The 24,629-nt window shown below is 42.5% G+C and overlaps 1 protein-coding gene across 8 annotated transcripts in view; it reads right to left on the bottom strand.

Moving 5' to 3' along the window:
• Positions 1-10,448, bottom strand: part of Hnrnpc (heterogeneous nuclear ribonucleoprotein C) — a 40,512-nt gene extending 30,064 nt beyond the window's left edge. For 4 of the 8 annotated variants that reach the window (XM_020170576.2, XM_020170577.2, XM_020170580.2 and 1 more), the window contains exons 1-3: positions 10,298-10,436; positions 5,072-5,097; positions 4,371-4,542 (exon numbers count right to left, since the gene is read on the bottom strand). In XM_020170576.2, the coding sequence (XP_020026165.1) occupies positions 4,371-4,373 (3 nt within the window). In that variant the 5' untranslated portion in view covers positions 4,374-4,542; positions 5,072-5,097; positions 10,298-10,436. Of the gene's footprint in view, positions 1-4,370; positions 4,543-5,071; positions 5,098-9,675; positions 9,722-10,297 lie in introns of all 8 variants that reach the window. The other 4 variants (XM_074068418.1, XM_074068419.1, XM_020170578.2 and 1 more) reach the window with 4 other exon arrangements.
• Positions 10,449-24,629: the final 14,181 nt, after the last annotated feature.

The raw sequence follows: 24,629 nt of genomic DNA, 5'->3' as shown, positions 1-24,629 counted from the left end.
ATCTACTCAAAATTACAGCAATTTACCACAAATTAAGAGCATTAACAGTGGTAGACACAAGTGTTTGATTTAGATAAGGGATTATCCCTTATCCAAAATACTTGGTGTACTGGCAGTATTTTACATTTTGGGTTTTCAAACACTTGCACAGACTTTTACCAGTTCAATATCTCTACTCTGAAAACCCCAAACTTTGGAGGATCAAGTCATTATTACTCTTTTCCTTCTAAATCAGAAAGCAATTAACTGGGTGTTGCAGAAATATCATTCAGTCTATCAGCTTCAGACCATTTATAGTTGCATCCTGTTAACAAAAGAAAACTCATTTGGAAAAACCAGTACAAGTATCCCTTGGCCTACAGCTCTCTTCACGAGACTGAGACATTGCATTTACTCCTCATGACTAGATTTCCCACATTACAAACAGAAGGTACTTCCGGAGTAATAAATCAGATCTCTCCCACCTCTAAATCCTTCAGAGGTTGGCTGGGGTAGAGGGAGGGCATTACTCAACTGTGAGTTCAATCTCCAGCATCAGCCACCCACTCACACACACAAGATAAAATCCTTCTATAGATACCTCTTGTGCCCGAGTCTAGATCTTATACATGTAAGTATCTCCCAATATTATTTCCTACTCCAAGAACTGATTATCTGTTCTTCATATGAAATTCAAGATCACAGCTTCACCATTAACTCCTTTACTGATCCCTCACTGGCATCACCCCTTTCACATTTACATTCTCAAGGTTTCTGTTCATTTCTTGAGGCAAGATCTGGGTATTAATATAGCCCATGCTGGCATCCAACCTGCAAACCTCGCTCATATTCGTAACACCTGAGTGTTGGGATTGATTGCTGGTATGCACAATCTAGGGACATTAAATGTGATTTCCAATCTTCCCTCCAGTAAAGCACACACACTGTTCTTTATTGATTTGTGAAAACTGGTATTTACATTCCCAAATGGAATTGTTCATCCCTATGTGCCCAATTCTAATAATGTCTTTCAGAATAAGCACTCAAAAATGTTTAATGAATAACCATCTGTACCCTCAATGCTCACTAAACACCTCAAAGACCAGCAATTATGTTTTCCCACCAATTCATCCATATTTGTTCGCTGTTTAAATTCTCCAATGGCTACCTTCATTCCAGAAGCTAGAAACCATGACTAACGCCAACTTTACCACTTAGATAACATATCACTCCAAATCCTCCTAAATTTATCCCATAACTGCTAATCCCCTTAGCAGTACTTTTTCTAGGTCAAGTTATCATTATTCCTTGAATTTTATTAACAGCTTTCTCCTCACCTACTTTCAGTCTCATTTTCCTATAAGCCATTTCCACACAGCTATGACATTTCTAAAAATAAAAATCTGTTGTCACTTCGTATTTTAGACTCTTTCAATAGTTTACCTATTGAATAAAAATACAAACTTCTTAACATGATATTGAAATTTTAATGATCTGATCTTAAGATTTATTTCCCTTCCTCTTAAATGCATTCCCTGACCTCTTAAAGAGTCCATTAGGTAGGCAGTTCTGAATGTTTTTCTGGGATGTGTGCTTATCTCTAATCATGTCATTATCTGGATCACCTGTATCCATCATCAGGCTGCAAATCTATTTAGATAAGACCTATTATACTTTTTTTGTATTCCCCTCCCTCACCCAAACCAAAACTTGACCCTTATTAAAAACAAAAACTTGCGCCTGTGGCTCAAGCCTAGCTACTCAGGAGGCAGAGATCAGGAAGCTCACAACTCCAAGCCAGACAGGACAAATAAATAGTTCTCCAGACTGTATCTCAAAAATACCCAACATAAGGTGGGCACCAGTGGCTCACTACTACAATCCTAGTTATTCAGGAGGCAGAGATCAGGAGGATCACAATTCAAAGTCGGTCTGGGCAAACAGTTCCTGAGACCCTACCTGGAAAACATCCATCACAAAAAAAGAGCTAGTGGAATGGCTCTAGGGTAAAAGAGCCTGCCTACCAAGTGTGAGGCCCTGAGTTCAAAATCCAATACTGCCGAAAAGACTTGTAGAATTAAAAAATAAATGAAACTGAACAGTTGCCATACAATACAGAGCAACAAAAAGATAAAGCTTTCACACAATATAATGCATCAACACTTGACCTATTAAAAAAGGTGCCATTTTTGTTCCAGAAAACTTCAGGACCTTACTTACTTTCATTCAGTTTCCTTTTTTGCTTTTTAAAGATACTAAAGTTTGAACTCAGGGCCCTGTGCTTGTTAAGGCAGGCACTCTACCACTTGAGCCATACCTCCAGCCCTTTCTGCTTTATGTTTTTTGAAGAGTCTGCTTGGACATGCGTGATCCTATTTACACTACCCTAGTAGCTGGTATAACAAAGCAAGTGCCACCTACCCAGCTTTTATTGAATGAGATGGGAAGTATCTTGAACTTTTTGCCTGGGCTAGCCTGGAACCTCAATCCTGCCTTCTGAGGAACTAGGATGGCAAACGTGAGCCACCACACTTGGCCTCTTCTGTCTCCTTCAGTGAGGCTACCTTTGATGTTCACTTGACCCAGTCTTTACTCTTCTGATTCAAGTATTGGAAAAGGTAGGGGGCTGGTGGAATGGCTCAAGTGGTAAGAGTGCCTGCCTCTCAAGCAAGTGTGAGGCTCTGAGTTCAAACCCCACTACTACTAACAAAAACAAAACTAAGTATGGGAAAAGACAGGTATGTGATTTACCCTAGTACCACAGCACTAAATATACCTTTAAAAAGTTCTTACTGCACACTTAAGCTTCTGTTTTCCAGGGTCACGGTCCTGCCTCCCAGGATCACAGTCCTGCCTCAAGTCTAGCTTGAATCTTTCTTTTGCCCCCACCTCCAATCAGCATGAACCATAAGATCCTAACCAACCAGATCATGCTGAGTCCCACTGAGGGGTATTTAAGCCCTTGCCCCTCTCTGGTCTCTCCCTCTCCCACCCGGCAATAAAGAATCTCTTGCCAGAGGAAAAAAAAAAAAAAAAAAAAGTCATTCTAGGGCTGGTAGAGTGCCTCAAGTGGTAGTGTGTCTGTCTGCCTAGCAAGCACAAGACTGAGTTCTAACCGTAGTACTACCAAAAGAAAAAAAAGGGGGGGGGGGGTGGGGAGGGGAGGGAGAGACTCATGCTACTTACCTTACATATTGAACTCTACCTAAAATGTTCATCAAAATATTCTGTAATCAGGCTTAGCAGGCATGACTCAAGTGGCAGAGTGCCACACTACCAAGCATCCAGGCCCTAGTACCATTCCACCAGGAAAAAAGGAGAACCACATACAGTGTTTCACTCCTGTAATCCCAGCTACATGGGAGTAGTAGGTAGGAGAATTGAGATTTTAGAACACCCTGGAGACTACCCAAAAAAACAACACAAATAAAGGGTTGAGGGCATGGCTGAAGTGGTAGACAAAGTCCAAAGTTCAAAGTCCAGTATGGGGAAAAAAATTCTATACTCAGTAAAATACTGTATTAAAATTCTTCCCTTTTTGGCAGTATTGGGATTTTAACTTATGCTTGCTAGACAGGTGCTCTGCCACTTGTGCTACTCCACCAGCCCTGTTTTGTGTTGGTATTTGTGAGATGGGGGGGGGGTCTCTCGAACTATTTGCCCAGGCTGGCATCCAACAGCGATCCTCCTGATCGCTGTCTCCTAAGTAGCTGGGATTATAGACATGAGCCACCGATGCCTAGCCAGGGTTCTAATCTTAACTCTTGTTATTTACATCCTCATAAATCTCTGCACTACTCTTGTGAATAATCAGGATTCATTCCTTGCCACCACCCTCAGGAACACACTGGATTTTCCAGGACCTAGCTGGGCCTCAATTATCCTAAGATCTTGATACAGATCCAGAAATTAAACAGATCTTCCTACTTTGAGGTTAAAAACTGAAACTACCCTTTTCTCAAATTCTTAAAAACCTTTCACTGAGGTATCATTTTAATGTTGTAACACATCTCTTGTGGTTAAGATTCATGTTCAACGAGATTAAATACAATCCAAAACTACTGTCACAAACCATTAAAGTTACTCTAAAATAACTCTGAAAAGACTGTTATGTTCTTGTCTTGTTGCTAACCATTTAAACAAGAAACAGTTTTCATTCCAAAGTACAAATAAATTTCAGCTGTTCTATCAAAAATTCTCCAATCAGTCCAAGTTAATCAGAAATTCATTCCATTATTTTACAAATTGAGGTTGCCTCTCTTGGGAAACACCTCAAGATACACACAAAAACAGGCTTAGCCCAAACACTGGAGAGCCTCTGACCTATACCACATCAACTGAACTATTTCCTAGTCTTTGCAATGAAACCAAGTGGACCTCACACCTCTTACCATCACCCAGGAAGGGTGTGCATCTGTTCCGAAGGCCCCCCTGGCTCCAGGTCATCCTGGCTGATGCTGCTCCAGGCTGGCCATCCATGTTGCTGCGGCTTGTGGTTTGTGAGGGGTAGTGTACAGGACAAGCAGGATGGGATTTCAAGGGAAACAGGAGGAAGATGGCTTTCTGGGAAAATGCCACCACCATCATAGGTGTTAAGTAGTACCACACACATTTTATTGCAGCACAGTTTAAAAATTTAACAAATGAAAGATTAAAAATAAAAAACAAAAATAAAAAAATTAAAAATACAGACGTCCAGAGATGCTCTAAAACAGTTAAGTTAAAGATCAGGAAAAATAAGGTAACAGACTTAACAGCCAGTAAAATTATTTCCAGTGTGGGGGAAGGGGTTGAGGGCAAGGGTGGGGTTGGGAGAGAAAAGGTTTATGTGATCAATCCACTTAAAAATTCTAATGCCTTCACTTTCTCTCCCAAGATGCAAAACTCCAAAGTCAATCAGGAGGCCGAAGAAATTCTTATGAACATTCAGAAAAACTCGATTTTAATCCGGTTAAAAATCATAAGTGCCATTACCATCATAATCATCACCATCATAAGTATAATAATAAATAAATAATAACTAGTAACAACAATAAAAAGGAAATCAGCGGAAAGTCAGGAAAAATGTAAAAAAAAAATTGGAATAACTTACTGTAGCTGAAGATCAAAAAAATCTCACTGTAAAAAAACAAAAATAAAAATAGCCCAGATTAGAAAAACGGGAGGTGCAAAAATGTCAAGTCAGTAAAGTTCATTTTTTTTCTCTTTCCAAAAGCAGTTTCCACAAAAACCGCAAGGGTAATGTTCTCAATAGCAGACAAGCAAAGCCCTTTTCACATCATCAATTAATCTTAAAAATACACGAGGAAATAGAGAGGTCAGTTTATGAGAGGCTAAAAGGCTCCTCCTCCTCTAACCCAACTGCTGCAGAAAAAATAGAAATAGAACTTTTAAAAATTACACCTTAAATCCAGGTCCCGTTTTTTGGAAACAATTTAAAAAAAAACACCTGTAAATTTGCTGTAGTGCACACCAAGTTGCATCATTATGTTTAAAATGTCTTTATAAAATCAGTTTTGGAATGGGAATGTGTGTGTTCTGGGAGGGTGGGAAGGGAGGTTAAAAATCAAAGCTGAGCTCCAGTGAGTAGGGATGGGGTTCGCCTTGCTGCCCTGTGAAAGGAGAAGGGACAGATTGAGTCAGAGTTCCTCAGAAATGTTGTGCCCTAAACCCCCAAGACAGAAACATCTGTCTATTGCATCTAACACATTTTGGTAAAGCATAACATTTCACTGGGATGGGGCGAGCATTTGTAGAATCATCACTTATACCAGTGATTTTCTTTTATAACTCTTCAATATTAATAGGTGGCTAAAACTCACTAAATTCATGTCCCTATCCCCTTAAGGGACTCCATAAAGAGTATACATTTGAATGTTCATCTTGGTAAATAGCAGTTTGGGCAAGGAAAATACAGAAAAAAAACAGGCCAACAAATAAAAGATGAAGTGAGTAAATGTCAAATACTGAGATTATGAAGGTAAGCAGATGTATGGGTTTTAAACTGGAAAGCCATGTATTTTTCCTATTAGTAATACAAACTGAAGGTGAATGGTGTACCATGAATATATACACTCTTAGAGAGGACTCATATATTCTCAAAACCACAAGCCTTGATAAGGCTCTACAGTTAGGGAGAAAGATGTTTCAAATAAGGAGTCCTTTCTGTCCACTCACTGACAGAATGAAAAAACATACAAGATGGAAGGGGGGGGAGATTATGGCTTTTGAATATTTAATACAAGTCAAAAACTATGGTGTTTATGGAATTTTTTTCTGTGCTTCCTTTTTATCATCTAATAGATCTAATTCCAACGTATGGATATGAATGTGATACCTAATGACCCTAAAATAATATATGTAACACAAACCAGTTGTTTCACCAGCTAAAACAAGAATTGTACTTAAGACTAGCTCATTGTGCACCTAAGTATGAGTTGACTGCATTCACATTTCATACTAATTTTACTAAACTCAAATTTTAAATTGAGCTTTTAAAAGTGTTCCTTGAGCCAAATACTAATAAAAGAGAACAGGTACTATAACTCTAAGATTTTTTTATGTTTTTAAACTACAAGTTTTTTAAGTAGATGAAGTTAGGCATGACATGTATTTTAATGTAAAAAATTGTACAAATGCTAATAAACTGTGGGAAAAGGTTATGTGTAGAATTAAAAAAAGTGTACATTTATTTTAAATTTGTCTCCTTCAAGTCAGTATTTTATAACTTTAGTAAAACATTATTTGGAGTCATGGCCTGAACCTAGTACCCAAACTTTCAGGATTTAGCTTTATGGCTCAGCCATAAATCTTTTACAAGTGTGCCACAGACAAAAACTAAACGCAGCAATGTGAAACGGCATTTGTGTATCACTAAATGTAGACATGTGTGGTGGATCAAGCCTGAAATCCCTGACACTCCAGAGTGGGAGGAAAGAGGAATAGTTTGAGGCCAGCCTGAGCAAAGTTAGTGAAACCCCATCTCAAATATAAAATACAAATCAAAAAAATGTTTGGAGGCATGGCTCAAGTCATACAGCTCATGCAAGCTCAATCCCGTTTTGCAGAGGTGGGGATGTCTTCCCCAAGATATGCTAAACTGAGGGGAAAACCAAACAAATAAGGAAACCAACTGTAATGCTGTTTAATCAGGGGTACCCCTACACTTTGTTATGTTTTCCTCTAACCCCCATGAGATTTGAACTTCTAAATGAAGTGAGTCACACCAAGCAATAACATGAAAACCAAACTCTTTTGAAACCAAACCTTTTTTGAGATTGTTCTTCTATGGTCCAGGCTGGTCTACAACTGGAGACCCTCCTGCCTTAGACTCCCCACTGCTAGGATTACTGCAAGCATCACCTCACCCATTTCAGAAATGCAAATTCTATGGTCACATGAGTTGCTCCATTAGAAACTCTGGTAGTGGAGGGCACATCTGTTTTAACTAGCCCTCTTGCTAATTCTCTTGTCAGCTCTTCTTTGAGAACACTGTGAGATTTTGAAAAAGGAACCCCCTTTCCCCCCAGTTAAGAATCAATTCCTTAAAGTGTCTCATCTTTCCAGTGCACTGAGACAAACAATTTTGGATTACCAAGGCTTCAAATGTCGTAATACAAATAAACATGAGAACATTATAACCTCTTACAGTAAATGTATCAGAAGTGAAACCTATGACCATCTTATTTTCTTTCCTTTTATAAACTCAAAATTCTCAGTATCTAACACCTGCAGTTACAGTACACACAGCAATTCTCTAGTCAATCTAACAGATACAAAACCATAATCTTCCCTATTCCCAATGAGAGTGAATGAGTATGCATAGTTAGGATAAGCAAATAATGCTTCCTACTGATTTAGAAAACTGCTTTTAATAAAACTTTCTGCACTTTTCAGCCTTCTCACAACAAATGTCGAGTTGTAAATAAGGAATTGAAACAGGTAGTCTAGGACTAGAGGTGTGGTTTAAGCAGTAGAGCGCCTGCTTTGTGAAGCCGAGTTCAAATCTCAGTTCCACTAAAAATTAACTAAAAACATATAGGCCGCCTTATTTTATGGCTATGAAACTGGTATCTTGGGGCTGGAGGCATCATTCAAGTGTTGAGTGCCTGTCTAGCAAGCGCAAAGAGCCCTGAATCCAAACCCAAGTACCGCCAAAAAAATTTAAAAAAAAACTGACACCCTCAAGTTTTAATTACTTTGCTTGACACTGATAGAGACAATCAACAAAGGGATTAAAATCCAGTTCTAACTCCTCCGCCAAGATTCTTTACACTCCCTAGTAAACACCTCATGTTCACCATAATTAATCTGTAACACAAGAAAAACTACCTATTTGGAATTTCTTATTACAGCCATTCCATCGAAAATGCCACTTTATGTCAATCCCTCTAGAGATCTAATTACAAACCTAAGCTATGTTTAAATTCTCAAGAGCAAGCACCCCAACCATTTCCAAGAATGGCTTGACCATCCGAAATAAGGTCAAAGACCTGGAACTTAGTCAACCTTAAACCCTGAACTCTTATCAGTCAAACGAAAATGTTACCAACACTTACCAAGTAGAGAACACATCTAGAATTGTCTGATATTCTATAATGTGACCAAGGAATCACTGAGAGGAATTAATTCTCTACCTTGGTACATTCCTGATCCCCAGGAACCCTTGAGACTTTTCTCCATGGCAAGAAAAGTCTCCTGTTTTATATCAATATATGACATTATTTACAACAATGTTTTTCAACAGACAATTTTCTAATTAATCAGGTAGGCCTTACCTCAGCCCTGATCATTCGTCAGAGCAATAAACTGGTTTTAAGCCCAAGTGCAATATAGATGATTACAGTTTAAATTTAAATGGTTTGCTGTGAGTGTACTTCAGTGGTGGAGCACCTACCTATCATGTATGGGGCAGTAAGACAGGTCCCCTGCACCGCTAAACCAAGCATGGGTTTAGGGATATGACTCAACTGCAGATCACGTTCCCAGCAGGCATAGTGCCCTGACCTTGATCCCCAACATCAAAAAAAGCGTTAACAATTTTGATCTCTATCTTAATTTCTTAAAGTTTAAGGAATAAATTTTGAACACAATTGGTTTAAACTCTATTAGTAGCTTTTTTAAAAATAAATTCAACCAACCTTATGCACAGGTTAAAAAAAAAAACGAGAAGGTAATTTCCCAGATACGTGAATATTAATTACTTAAAGATAAAGGCTTACCTAATTTTTAAAATTATTTTCTGGCTAGGAATTGGACCCAAGGTAGCCTCCTGCATGCTAAGCCTGGGCTCTACCACTGTGCTACCCCTCCAGTCCCAATTTAAAATATAACTGCATTTCTGCAAAGGTTTAGATGGATGGGATTAATTTCAAATTTTGTCGTCTTACAAATCACATTAATAATAAGTTCAAGTCTTGTAATTAAGTACTTTTCCCAAGTCCAGTATAGACTATCTTCCTAAGGCGTTCAATAAATATTGTCCCAAGTCCAGTTCCCTCGAGGTTTCTCCAACTGGGTTCTCCTACACACTTTAAGCAGTCTGTTTAGTACCTAGCACTGGAATAACTACCTAGAACTACGTGCCCGACCGACTGGTCAAATTCGTTACAAGTTCCGCTGTTGACTTAATGTGATTCTGGCAGCCAACACTCCTAGACCGCACGTTTCCGACTGCGAAGGACGGTGAATACCTACCTCAAGCACAGTTCCACTAACTTAAGAATTTCGAACGATTTGTGACCTGCAGACAAAAGGTTGCTGTTAATACAATTCCACCACGGCAGCTCCTTTACAGACAGAATTGAAAATGACTCCTTGGGACCGCACCGCGTGCAGACAAAATTCACCAGAACCGAGGGCCCTATTGTTAGAGTGCTCCTGTGCCATGTGCCATGTGCCGCGCCGGGGACGCACGCCGCCCGTCCGCGACCCTCCCCCACCCCCGCTGGTTCCCAGTCGGAAGCCAGCGGTAATAAAGGCAGCAACGCCTTAGCTTCCACGAGGGCAGCAAACATCTCCTCCTGCACCTCCGACATCTCAGCCGGCGTCTGAAAGGAAAGCAGCCGTTAAACGCCGAGAGCGGAAAAAAAAAAAAAAAGAACATCTTCCCTGCGAATCGTGATCCTAGAGGACGATAGATTAGACCTACGCGGAGGCCGACGGCTGTGAAACTCTCCGGCTTCAGACCTCATCCCCAACGCGAAGAGAATAAACGGAGGCCTGGTTACTCCGAGAGGACGGTTCCCTCATTTTCTTTCCCACACCCCCTCACTGCCGGAGGAACCCAACCTCCCCTACGTCCGCACCCTCCACTTACCAGGAGGGGGGAGGGAGCAGAGATTCGATCCTGAATCTCCAACTCCCAGGTTCTACGCAGAGAAGCTGTTGCTCGAGGGCGACAACACGGACACAACCGTTCAGTGTTCGTCTCTCCACAAAATGGCCCCCGAGTCTCCTCTGCCGCCGAGGCGAAGGCCTAGGTCCCCGCCCTACCCCCTGAGAACCTTTCTATTGGCTGTGCCTTTTCTCGCTTCCGCTCCTAATTGGACCTCTCTGACGCTCTTCACAATTCTGTCCAATCCCAATTAGAAGTAGGTTGGATTAAGCGAGCGAATTTCCACATGCGTGACAGAAACTAGTTTGTAACTGGTTACGTTTCCTGTCACTTAGTGCCTGAGGAATGGCTATTGGCCACTGTACCAGTTGAAGTTTAGGGTGGAAACTCGCCTTTGTATCGCGCACCGCTTCACATCCGGGTATCTGGTATATCTGACTGGCAGCCACTTTGTCCTGTTGCTGCTTGATTGAGCGCTCAGTAGAAAAAGGCCCGCCCAGATCTAGGAATTTCCGTGGCGCGGGGGTGGGGAAGGAGTGCCGTGTGTAATCTGGGAGCGGGTGCAGAGGGCCTGCCCTACCCCCAGGCGTTCAGAAAAAGAAAAAACGCCGGATGAAACTTGCTCCGTGTGTTGTAAATAAAGGACGTTTGGGAGCAGTGATTACTAGGCCTGTTTCCTAACGTACAGAAAACTGAGCAGCCTTACAGTGTTTCCATGCCCAGGTCCCTTCCCTTTTTCCGACTGCAGCGTCAGCGGCCAGCCGCTCGTCCCTCCCTCTCCGCCCGCCAGGCCGCTGTCGCAACACTGAGCGTCCAAACCCTGGCGTCCCTCGTCCTGTACTGTGCGGAGGGGACGGAGGCAGATGCTGGACTCACCAGTCACTCGCGAGCCAAACACACCGGCCTACCGGCCCTGCTCTGGCCCGTCCTGCCCCTCATTTTATTTTCTAGTGTTCGTTATTAACACGGGGGGATTTCACTGTGGATCCCATGGTGCGCACAATTCAGACCCAAGTCCCCTCGCCGGGACACGGCCTGCCCCACGTAAGCTCCTCGTTCCTGTTAAGTTACAGGAACCTTGAGTGCAATGGGATGGAGACATTTCCATTTGTTAGGGAAAGGTTTTTTTTCTTTATGGGTTGTGAATCACTTACTTTATTTTCGGCGGCACTGGGGTTTGAACTCAGGGCTTCACACTTGCTACATCACTTGAGCCATCCAGCCCGCGGGAAGGACTTATTTTTAAATGGACGAATTGAGGTACCGAGCACTATGCAAGGAACGCATTCACCTGTGTACTTTCATGGCGGGGAGAGGGGGGACAGGTCCCCTACGTCCCCTACGTGAAGGAGGGAAGGGAGGAGAGAAGAAAACAAGGAGTCAAGACGTACTGGAGCCAGTGGGCACCCCTGTAACCCTAGCTACTGAGGAGGTAGAGATCAGGAGGATCAAGGTTGGAAGCCAGCAAGAACAAATAGTTTGAGAGACCTATCCTAAAAAAACCCATCACGAAAAGGGATTGGTGAAGTGGCTGAAGTGGTAGAGCACCTGCCTAACAAGTGTGCAAACATGGGACCCTGAGTTCAAACCCCAGTACTGCAAACAAAAGAAAGAAAAAAGACAAGGCCCCAGACCTTAAGAGCAATGTCAAATATTAAATAAATAATTACTGGCTGGGCACTGGTGGCTCATGCTGTGATCCTAGCTACTTGGGAGGCAGAGATCAGGAGGATTGAGGTTTGAAGCCAGCCTAGGCAAATAGTTTTGAGACCCTATCTTGAAAAGACCTATCACAAAAGTAGGACTGGTGTAGTGACTCAGGGTGTAGGCCCTGAGTTTAAATCCCAGTACTGCAAAAAAAAAAAAAAAAAAAAGGGACTGGAAGTGTGGTTCAAGCAGTAGAGCGTGCTTTGCAAAAAAAGAAAAAATAAAGGCTAAGGTAGAACATTTAATGTTTTGTGTATTCTATCACAATTTTTAAATGTTTTTAAATTAAATTTGAAAACGATAAACTTATTTTTATTTTAAATATGTCTGCTTAAGTACTTAAGTGCTTAAGTAGTTCTATTTGGATGGTAAGATTACAAATACATTTCAGCAGGTGCTCTACTGCTAGAGCCATGCGTCTAGCCCCACTTTTTTATCTTGTCTGTCCAAACCCATTGTGAACATACATTAATTTGTAATCAGAAAAATGTTATAAAAATCTCTAAATCCTATTTGGTGACTGAAATTCCTTTAACACGGAACTCAGCCTAACTTTTCACATTTAGAGTAGTATTTTTAAGCCTAGTTAAAAAATATTACATGGTCTGAATCCATTTTTTTCTTTTTTGGTTTCTGGTGGCACTGGGGTTTGAACTCAGGGCCTTGTGCTTGCTAGGTAGGTGCTCTACCACTTGAGCTACTCTGTCACTTGAGCCACTCTGTCAGCCCCTTGACCATATTCTTTCCTGGCCAAGATTCTGTCCCAGTGGACGAAGTGTGCACATGGATCCCACCAATGGGATCTCCGAAAGAGATCTCAGGGCTCCAGGAAGATTCCCACTGTCGTTGCCTTTCATCAAGAGATTTAAAAATCACTCTCCCAGCACCAAAAAAATCTCTGTTAATCTCCAATCGGACAAATGTATTTTGAAGCTTTTGTTTTAGTGGAGCAGTTGGTATGTAAAGGGATATAGCAGCAGTTGTTTCATCCAGCACAACATAGAGAAATCACAGCCTTCACTCTCTGATGCACCAAGAGTTAACAGCTAACAGGCCTGGATTAGTTCCACCTTTAACAAGCCGGGGGGACAAGAGGATTACCACCTGGAGTGTTAGAGGACACTGAAACATTCAGAGAAAAGCACTAGAGAGAGCTGTCTTGGGGAATCCAGAAACGTAAGTGTATATCTAATACATAATTACCCTGGGATGTTTTTGAGAAGAGCAAAATAAATCTTCATTTTGTATTGTAACACCCATCTCCCAGGCATCCAGGCACAAGCTACTAAGTCATTTTTAATCCTGTCATCTTTTTAGCTGTGTTGTCTTTTTTTTTTTATCATGCCTGGCTCTTCTTTTTAATTATTTTTTTCTTTTTAATTAATTAAAAACTGTGTATATTTATTGTTTATCATATGTTGTTTTGACGTATATATAAATTGTGGAATGGCTAAATTAAGCTAATTAACACATGTATCACCTCACATACTTACTTTCTTTTGTCTGTAAGAATACTTAAAATCTACTCTCTGAGCAATTTTTAGGAACCCAATACTGGGCTGGCAGAGTGGCTCAAGTGGTAGAGTGCCTGTCTAGCAAGTGTGAGGCCCTGAGTTCAAACCCCAGTACCAACAAAACAAAACAAAAAAGAACCCAATACTAAAGTTATTATTAACCAGGTGCTCATGACTCATGCCTATAATCCTAGCTACTCAGCTACTCAGTAGAGATCAGGAGGATCTTGGTTAGAAGCCAGCCCCAGACAAATATTTTCCAAGACCCTATCTTGAAAATACCCAACACAAAAAAGGACTGGCAGTAGACCACCTGCCTAGCAAATGTGAGGACCTGAGTTCAAACCTCAGTACTGTGAAAAAAAAAAATATGTCATTGGAAAGATACTGTTCACTTGCTGTGATTTTTAAAAATGAAACACAGTATGAATGACCCAATTCAAGTGAAATTATCTGGAAAGTAGATCAAATGTTAATCTTCTCCCCGTAACAGAATTTCTCCATCCTGCTTTTCACCTTCTTTATATTTCTCTGTTCAAAATAAGCTTGTGAAAATGCTTCTTCAGTTGACAAGTCAAATTAGCTTCAGCACAAAGGGGAAATTTGTTGTACGGTATACAGAACTTTCTTATAAAATCTAAGGGTGGAAAAAGAGTCAGGCCTTGGAAATGACTAGGCACAGAAGGCTTTCAGGACATTTTGACACATCTCAGCCCCTCAGTGTCATCCTCTCTCTTGATCTGTTCATTCATCATTTCATCAATTGGTATATATTCATATATTTTGGGTGCTTACTACATTTTAGGAACTGTTCTATAAACTTTACTGAATAAACAATTCTTTTTAAAAAATTGAATTATTAAAAAACAACAAGAGGATTGGAAGTGTGGTTCAAGTGTTAGTGCACCTGCTTTGCCAGCTCAAAGCCCTGAGTTCAAAACTCAGTCCCATCAAAAAAAAAAAAAAGAAATAATCAATGCTCTGCCTTCAAAATCTTTATGTGTTAATGAGGGGGATAACAACAAAGAAATATAAAGAAATGAAAATAGTTCTTGGCTATTGTGAGTGTTATAGCTGGGGAAGTGCTCACTGCAGCTGTCAAGGTCAGAGAAGTCTCTTGCCAGATGAAAAGTTGTGGAGAGGCTGAAGGATGAGAAATAGCCAGCTACATAAAGAGCAAGGAAAGGCATTCCAGGGAGGTACAAAGGCCCCAGACACAAAGGATTGGCAGAAAGGAGGCCAGGAATGAGGAGTGCAGTGAGCTAAATGAGGGGAGGTACTCCAGCTAGATGACTGGAGAATTAAAAAGGGGGTCAGGTGGTAAAGGGCTTTATGGGCCTATAACTTAAAAAGTTTAGATTTCATCCTAAATGTAATGAAAGGCCTTTTTGGGTGCTTTTAAGCAGGAAATGTTACAGGCTGGGTTATTTTATAAAAGTCACTCAGGATGTTTCAGGGGGAATTGGTGGGAGCAAGAAATGGGGAGAGATTTGGAAAGCATTATGGTAGCTAAGGAAAGATACTCAAGGGGCTGGAACTACAGTGGTGGAGACAAACCTATTGGCTTAGGAAGAACCCAGAGAACCTGCTAATGGATGATGGGGAGGGAGGAATCAAGGCTTTAAGTTCTGATGCCATATATAGGAAAGACTGGGAAAGGATCAGGTCAGAAAGAGAAATCAAAATTGCTGTTGAGGAAGGTGGGTTTGAGGTACTTAGCAGGCTTTCAAGAAGAGCTGTTTAAAGGGCACAAGTACAAATCTCAAGGTTGAGGTTGGAGACGTGAATTTTGGAAGCAAGAACAGATTTGTACATAGTATTTAAAGCCAGGAGACAGGATACTACTGTCCAGAAAAAGAGTGTTAACCAAGGTGTGGGACTCTACATAGGATTCCCAGTTACTCAGGACACAATAAAATACAAGTATCCCAGACCTCTGAAGATTGCATAATAGTTATAGCCATTCATAGAGCTAAGAGTCTCACTACATAGCCCAGGCTGGCCTCAAACTCCTGATCCTTCTGTTTCAGTTTCCTTAGTGTTGGGATCACACCCAGTTAGTTTGACTCCCTTTTCAAGCATCCCAGGAGAAAGAATCTGACTGGTTCAGCTTGAGCCACTTAGTCTATTCCTGGTCTTGTCACAGTGACTGTAGGGACTGAATCATAAACCAGTTCCTGGAGAGTCAGCGCCTGTAAGTTGAGTGGAAAGAGGGTTAGAGGCCCATTTCTCAGCAAAAGGGGGTGGTCACTGGTTTCCAGGCTAAGCAGACATTTAAAAATTAGTCCAAAATGATAGGTATCAAATCTATAATCAGAAAAGTTGATTTTTATTTGAATGAAGTCACTATTACTCAATTCATGATCTTACTCTTATATTTGTACATGCCATTGCTAATATGTATATGACATGTCATATGTCATCACAAAAGTACTGAGAAACTCTTGCTGTAGCTTAAGTACAGCCTTCAGAAGATATCCTAAACTCACATCTAACTGGCTGTACTTTTCCTCTAGGGTCACTTCTAGCTTGAGAACAGAAACCATGTCACATCTGGTGGACCATACGTCAGGGGACCTGCCAGTTAGGGACATGGACTCAATCTCTATGCCGAAAGGTAAACCCAGTGCCTGGGGACAAATTCCTTTGAGAATATGAAAACAACTCTAGCTCTGTCATTTTAGGGCATCTTGCCAACCTTCGCAGTGACTGATTTGCTTTCTTTCAGCTCTTCTTCTTCAATCTTTTCAGCATTTTCTTCTTAAATTATTTGTCTATTTTTGCAAGAGTGAGCATGAGTTCAAACCTCATGCTCACTCTTGCAAAGCAGGAGCTCCACCACTTGACTCACTCCACCAGCCCTTTTTTGTGTTGTATATTTTCGAGAGAGGTTCTCATGATCTATTTGCCCAAGCTGGCCTCAAACCACAATCCTCCAAATCTCAGACTTCCAAGTAGTTAGGATTATAAATTGGAACCACCAGCGACAGGCTATTCTTAAATCTTACAATAAAATTTCTAGCAGGTGGGTTTAGGAGGTAAAGCTAACTACAACCCTGCCAGCACTACAGACACTATGACAAAAACCAAGAACAAGGAGTTACCAGCTTCCAAGCTCCGCTGCAGTGCTCTAGCTGTAGCCTTTCCTTTCTCTATAATAAATCCTACTTTATATATATAAAAAAAAACAAGAACAAAGTAGCATAATTCACTCATCTATGATTGGTCCTTCTGTACACTAAGCAGAGGTAGACAGTTTAAGATGAAAGGCCTTAGGCTTACCAGAGCTTCTTCCACATAGGCCTCAAGGTATTTTTGGCCAGGTGTGGTGATACATGCCTGTAATCCCAGCACTCTGGAGGCTGAGGCAGGAAGATCGAGAGTCCAAGACCAGCTTGGGGTCCATAGTCAGTTCCAGGCCAGCTTGCACTAGACAGCAAAACCCTGTCTCAAAAAGCCAAGGGCAGGACAGACGCTGGTGGCTCACACCTCTAATCCTAGCTACTCAGGAGGCAGAGATCAGGAGGATAGCAGTTCAAAGCCAGCCTGGGCAAATAGTTCTTGAGACCCTATTTTGAAAAAAAACTCAACAAAAAAAAGACTGGTGTGGTGACTCAAATGGTATAGTTGCTGTCTGGCAAGTGTGAGGCCCTGACTTCAAACCCCAGTACTGCCAAAACAAACAAGCAAAAAAACTTGCTCATGTTGTAATGTGTGAATACTTCACTCCTTTTTATTGCCAAATAATGTTCTTTAGAAAACATAAAGCCTCACTAAACAAGTTGCAAATTTTGTCTAAACTTTGGGTGTAGTGCAGTTTAGAATCAGTGAGCTGCCAGACCTCTGGACTATAGATAAACAGCTATCACCAACACCAGGACACACTCTATATGGACAGGACTGATAAGGCGTGCAATCAACATAGTGTCCAGTATGGCTATAGTTATGCAAAGATTTGATGTCTAGAGCAGCACGCTGGGGTCCCCACTTTTGGGTGCAACCAATCAGTAGAGGACTAAATGACATCAGAGGGGAACACCCTGGAGGAGAAAATCACATAAAAAGGACACCTGCTGAGGGCACAGCAGAGTGTGCTCTCCAATGTCCTCCAACGTGTGGTAGCATCAAGGGACTCTCTCCTGCATGCACCTCTCCTGGCCAATGGGACCCTCTCTCCCGAGTAAGAGAGGCCCTGCCTTGAACTCCTAGATTGAGCTCCCAGCACTCTCAGCCCAAACAGCTGACTGCTGACAGCTGGGCGGGGCTCCCTGTGGGGCACTTGCTTGGTGGGCTCCATCCTGTGGAGCACAAGGCTTGCCTGCCACAGTGCCTGCAAGGCGACTGTGATTCCCTCTTGGACCTTGTAAGTGTGCATTCGAAGTGTGAATAAATGTTGTCGCATTGACTCCAGTGTCTGAGTGGTCTTTGAGGGACATTGCTGTGGTTTCATTGCCTCTACCCTAAGTCTCCCTTGGGCCATATCCCAATCCCACCATAGGGATATTGATCCCGGTTCAGGACATCACTAACTCCCTCTAGAGGGAAGAAGGATGAAGTCCTGTTCAAGACAGTTCTCAAATGGGAAAACATTTTGTTTTTATATTCATCCCTTGATGGATTCTGGGTAGTGTTCACTTTTTGGCTGTTGCAAACAGTGTTTCTATGCACACTCATACACAAGTCTTTGTGTGAACACGTTTCTCCTCCTATAACAAGAAGTCAATTTCTGGGTCATATGGTAATTCTGTGTTCATATTTTAAGGAACTGCCAGACTATTTTCCAAAACAATAGTACCTTTTCGCATTCCTATCAGTAATAAATGAGGGTTCTGATTTCTTCTTATTCTCATCAACAGTTATTATTGTTTATTATTGAAGTGTTTTCATTTGCATTTTCCTGATGAATAATCACATCATTTGTATGTTTTCATGTGTTTATTGGACATTAGTATTTTTTTTCCTTTGGAGAAGCATATGTTCAAGTCCTTTGCCAGTTTTTAATTGAGCTGTTTTTATACCGTTTGCTATAAAAGTCCTTTCTATGTTTTCTACACAATTGGGAATTTTTCTCAAAACTTTAACTGGTCTATGAAAAAAGTCCATGAAGCACGATGTGGCTGAGATGAGTTGGAGGAGTCGTAGAACTGGTGACAGGAAACCTTGGGAACCACCGGCCTGGAGAGTCCAGGCCCTTTAGCAGCCATGTACATCACCAAAACTCTAGACTGACTCAACAGTCTTCAACACAGTGAAAGGGTTATGGAAGAAGGTGCCAAAGACACACATTTCCACACATTTACTTTGTGGGAAAAGGAACCGTTCAGCTGGACTCTGGTGGCTCACATTTGTAATTCTGGCTATTCAGGAGGCAGAGATCAGGAGGATTGTGGTTCAAAGTCAGCCTGGACAAATAGTTTGATAAGCTCTATCTTGAAAACACCCAACATGAAAAAGGGCTGGTGAAGTAGCTCAAGTGATAGAGCGCCTACCGAGCAAACATGAGGCCCTGAGTTCAAACCCCAGTTCCCATTAAAAAAAAAAAAAAAAAGGGAATGTAGTTTAGCTTGGCCCAGTGGCTCATGTCTGTAAATGTAGTTCCATTTAAGGCTGAGATCAGTAAAAGCTCGGTTCTAAGCCAGTGTGGTTAAAATAATTTGTAAGACCTCATGTCCAAAATGGACTGGAAGTGTGGTTCAAGTGGTAGAGCATCTACTTTGCAAGAGTGAAGCCTTGAGTTCAAACCCCAGTACCACCAAAAAAAGAAAAAAAGGAGAGAGTAGTTTGCAGAGATGGTAATTTGCAGAGAGCTGGTGGAGTCATGGCTGTTGCTGGATGCTCTGAGGAAGCCCTAGGGGCCACCAGGGGTCAATTACATATACTTCAAGACTCAAGTTAGTTTCGGGCCTTCTGAAGAAGATGTGATGATCTGAGGGTTAAAGAAAAGGACGTGTAAAATATCCTCCACTTACTTCCTCCTGGGTCTTTAGGTAAGAGTAGCAAAACTCAGCCAGCCTTGGGCAGGATGAGTCGGGAGGACCTGGAGGACAGACTCTTTCGACTTGGAGACAAGCACAGTGTGGTGAAGGAGCATTGTTGGGAGCAACAGGATGAGATCAAAAGGTACCGAAAGTTCTCCTTCAAATTTTAAGAGCAAGTATAAGGTCCTGAGTTCAAACCCCACCACTGCAAAAAAAAAAAAAAAAAAAAACCCAACTTCTTAGCCACTCACTGGAGACTCACATCTGTAATCCTAGCTACTCGGGAGGCAGAGATTTGAAGGCTCTTCCTTCAAGTCAGTCCACAAATAGAGACCCTATCTAGAAAAAAAAAAAAAAAACCCTGGTGAAGGCCCCGAGTTCAAACCCCAGTACTGCCAAATAATAATAACGATAATACTAGAGCACAGCAGATGGATTCCTGTCACAAACCGACTCGCGAGCCGTGGAAATAACTGTCAGAAGGGAGCGGCAGCGGGGCTGGGTGCAGCAGGTGTGGACGCTCACCCTGCACGCGCACGCGGGGAGCCTCGCGCCCGTCTCTCGGCAGGCTGAGGACGCCCCTGCAGCGGTGGACAGCGTGCGGGGACCTGCGGGCTGCGGCGCAGCGTCCCGAGTCGGCCAGGCGGAGGCGCCCCGCCCCGCCCCCGCGCGCCCCCGCGCCCCGGTGGCCCGCGCAGTCCCCGCCCGGAGGAGGAGGCCGGCCTGTCCCGCGCCGTGCCCAGCCTCGCGTCCACGCGGGACACGGACAGCGCCACACAGCCGGCGCGCGGATGCTGGAGAAACCCAAGAAGGGTGAGGCTTAGGACGGCGGCAGGACGAAAGACTGGGAGGGGTGGGTGCACCAGCAGGGTGTCCTCAGCCCAGCACCCCGTGCGTTTTGTTCTCACTCTCTCCTTTCGCCATGTGGGAGGTCAGATTCCCACGAGCTCCTGCCCAGCACACACTAGGCCCAGGGTCGGGTCCCCAGCACCACCACCATAGGACAAAATCCCCTCAGGTCCCCTGGAGTACCGCTGAGGCGACAATCACACAGTAGAAATGGGTTTGCGGGGTCAAGGGGATTCCGCAGGGGTCTAGAAAAGAGATCCAGGGAAAATATGGTGTTCCTGCTCAGGTGTGCACATATGAGGGGTTGCCCACTGTGTGTCAGGCTGTGTGGCTGGGGAGCCCCGACTTCCAGAATGGCTGGGCCTCTAAAGCTGGGGTTTTCAGCTTCTGGGAGAGTAGACTCCGTTGAAACCATGGTCAAATTCAAGGTGCTTTTCCCAAGAAAAATGCACGTGTACAAACGGCATATGATTTCCTGGCGTTCAGAGATTTCCAAAGCCCAGTCCTGAGGTCTAAGCCTAGAAAGCAGGCCACACACACCAATGTAGTGAGTTTCCCCTCTTCCAGTATTCCAAGTGGTGAGTTTGAGGCCCTCCTCCCACTGCAGTGAAACCCAATGCTGAATCTCTAGAGTAAAAACATGTGTCCCACAGACATAAATCAGGCATGAGAACCTACATGAGGAAATCCACATGCATCATTTTATTTAAACACTCTATTAATAAGTACTCATTTGTTTTGTTTAGTATGATCCTATACGTTCAAGCCCCATACCCCCTGGATAATCAAATAAAAAGAGATGAAATTTTCAGCAAAAGAGCTAAAAACTGAAAAACAGAATGACTCTAAGTTTGTATTTAGACTCTGATTCTGTATAACGATTCAGCATTAGTGGGAACCCATCAGGTACCAGGTAGCAAAGATAAAGATGCATTCCAGCTAAATGCACAGTGCTAAAAGCAGGCTTCCATCTTTCTGCTTCACTTATACTCACTTACTTTTTGTATGTCCTCTTGCTGCTTTAAGAAATCAATAGTTGCAGTTCTGCACAAGAGTAAGAAAGCCGGGAGAGGTAGAAGCCCAGTTATTTCTGAGGATTGCGGGAGAACCAAATTCCAGGCCAGCCTGTGCAACTCAGTGAGACTCCATCTCAAAATAAAAACTAAAAGGGCTTTGCCCTGGTTTCAAGGCTCCCCACGCCCAGCCCTTGGTGTTCCAGTTTCAGCATTTGCTGTTCTGGAGGGTACTGTTGCTGCAGTTTGCATCTTTTTCTGCCTGAACTTTCAGAACCAAGGGACGGGCTAAACTACACTGCTCCTCCCTCATTCAGGGAGCACGTGACAAATGAAAAAAACCAAGATGAAGTAACGAGTGAACCCATCGAACTGTGAGTCCTTCCTGTGCATCCTATGCTGGTGCTGCTGCAGCTTTAGCTGAAAATGCATCCTTAGGAAACAAGTGAGAGCTGGTGATTTCTAGCAGTCAGAAGATGAAAGTCACTCTAGTTCAGATTCCAACTTCGGTGTGTAAAAATGGAAAATAAACATCTGTCTTCTCTGTCCTCTGAGGAAAGGAAAATAAAGGACTTCTTTTCAGTTGAACATGCCTTTTTTTATCCCCTACATCATAATTTGTTTATATATCCATTTTATCTTTGAAGGCTTAATTTTGTAAGATTATCCTCCACATACACTAAGATCACTGACACCTCTCACTTTTTGTAAGTGGCCAGCCCAGTTCTAGTCTCCTACAATAACAGTTTCTACTTCTGTTTGTGCTTAATGATCCTAGTTCTGGCACTATAATTTCTCATAATGATGGCTAATCTCCTTGGTCTGTGTATGCCGAACAGCGCCCCTGTTAGGACCAACGATACCATGCAAGTGGCAGAACCTGAGAAAACAAGGAGCTCCCTGGAGTGTGCGCAGAGGGCCCAGGAGCTTCGGTGAGTCTAGCAGGCTGAGCCTCAGACTGCAGTGAACTGAGGAACAGGAAATTCTTGATTACACCTCCCCCATCTCAGAGGAGAGAACATTTAAGATTAGATCCAATCCGAGAAGTAGACTGGAGTCCCTAGTAGGTTGAGAAATGCATGAATCTTAAGGGGAGGCTGTGTACAGCACAAGATTTGCTACTTTGCATCATGGAAGAAAAAGTGTTTCATCCTCATCCATCACCAGATAGGATCTGTGCCCTCACTATGCATCAGTCCCCGGAGGACTTTCTTTGCAAAATCGACCTTAAAAAGGAGAATGTCATGGGTTGGTGGAGTGGCTCAAGTGGTAGAGTGCCTGCCTAGCTAGCAAGCGTGAGGCCCCGGGTTAAACCCCAGTACTGAAAAAAAAAAAAAAGATATTAAACTTTTTTTTGGAAAAAGAAAAGGTTTTATTTTTTAGAGCAGTTTTAGTTTTATTGCTTTTTTTCTTTTTTCAGTATTGGGGATTGAACGAGCCTCATGCTCGTTAGGCAAGTGCTCTACCACTTAGTCACTCCTTCAGCCTTCTCAGGAAGTATAGAGCGTTCCATTATTCCCATCTCCAGACAAGTACAGTCTCCCTAATACTGGAGCCTCCATTTCTGACAGGCCTCCATTAACATATTATTCTGACTCAAAGGCCGTAGTTTATGTTAGGACTCACTGTTGGTGGTGTTGAGTTTGGACAAATGTGTAATAATGTGTAGTATCACATGGAATCTGTTAATTACCCTAAAAATGCTCTGTGCTTTACTTATTCATTTCTCCTTCCCCAAGCCCCTGGCAACCATTGATCTCTTTACTGTCTCCACAGTTTTGCCTTTTTCCACAATATCATATAGCTACGACCATACATATAAAACCTTGCATGTTGGTTTCTTTCATTTAGGAATATGCATTTAAGATTCCTCCAGGTCTTTCCATGGCTTGATAGTTCATTTCTTGAGCACTGAATGACATTCCATTGTTGGATTGTCCTACAGTTTATTTCTCCATTCAGGTACTGAATGCTATTCTGGTTGCTTCCAAGTTTTGGCAGTTATGAATAAAAGTGCTACAACATTGTGGAGTACAATAAGTTTTCAATGTGGAGACCTTTTAAAACCACCAGCCTCTGGGCCCCACCTCCAAAGTCTTTTTTTTTTTTTTAACCAGTTGGGCATTATTTATTTATTTGGTGGCAGCACTGGGGTTTGAACTCAGGGCATTACGCTTGCTAGCGCCTAGTGGTAGGCGCTCTACCACTTGAGCCATTCCACCAGCCCCCAAAGTCTCTTTTAATTACTTGGGGATGGAGTCCAGGCAGTGTACCTTTTTTTTTTTGGTGGGGCTGGGGTTTGAACTCAGAACTTCATGCTTGCAAAGCAGGGACTCTACCACTTGAGTCATGCCTTCAGTCAGTTTTGCTGTGGTTATTTTGGAGATGGGGGTCTCTCACACTATTTGCCGCGGGCTGGCCTTGATTCAAGATTTTACTGATCTGAGCCTCTCCAGTAGCTAGGATTATAGGCATGAGCTACTGGTGCCCAGGTGGCAGTGTACTTTTAAAGATCGCTCCCAAGATTCCTGAGCAATTAGGACTAGGAGTCACAGAAATAGTGTGCAGTGAGCCCAAGTCCTTCCCTTTGTCTTTCAAATGATAAAGAACACAGAATCACAGACTGGACATGGTGGCTCATTCCTGAACTCCCTGCGGAGGCTGAGGCAGGAGGACCACAGTTTTGAGGCCAGCTTGAGATACATAGTGAGTTTGAGAGCAGATGGCATCCGTAGTGACTGAGACCCTGTCTCAAAACAAAACAGTAACAGCAACTTGGGAGCTGAGATCGGGAGAATCTCTATTTAAGCACAGCCCAGGCAAATAGTTGGAAAGGCCTCATCTCCAAAGTGAACAGAGCAAACTGGACTGAAGGTGTGGCTTAAGCAGGAGAGAGCCTGCTTTCCAAGTGCAAAGCCCTGAGTTCAAACTTCAGTCTCACCAAAAACCAAAACAAAACAATAACAAGAATAAATAAAAAACATGATCTCCCAGGTTCAGAAATAATAATCTCCCTTTGTTACATTCATGTCTCTTTGTTTTTTCTAGGAAAACAAGGCTTAGACTTAGTTGGACTTTGCAAGATTTATAAGAAACACAGTAATTGTAAACAAAGTTACTATGTTTTCTCAAAACACAGGGTTAAGGTTAGTGGTCACTAACTCTCAAATGGCATGAGAAGAAATAGAACAAAGGAGATTATTTACCAGACTGTACTCCCTACTTCTGGTGTCTTTTGGGGGACAACAGAAGG

Source organism: Castor canadensis, chromosome 3, assembly GCF_047511655.1.
Source record: "Castor canadensis chromosome 3, mCasCan1.hap1v2, whole genome shotgun sequence".
Classification (NCBI taxonomy): Eukaryota; Metazoa; Chordata; class Mammalia; order Rodentia; family Castoridae; genus Castor; species Castor canadensis.
Note: the sequence above shows the minus strand (reverse complement) of the source record. Positions and strands in the feature narration are given on the sequence as shown.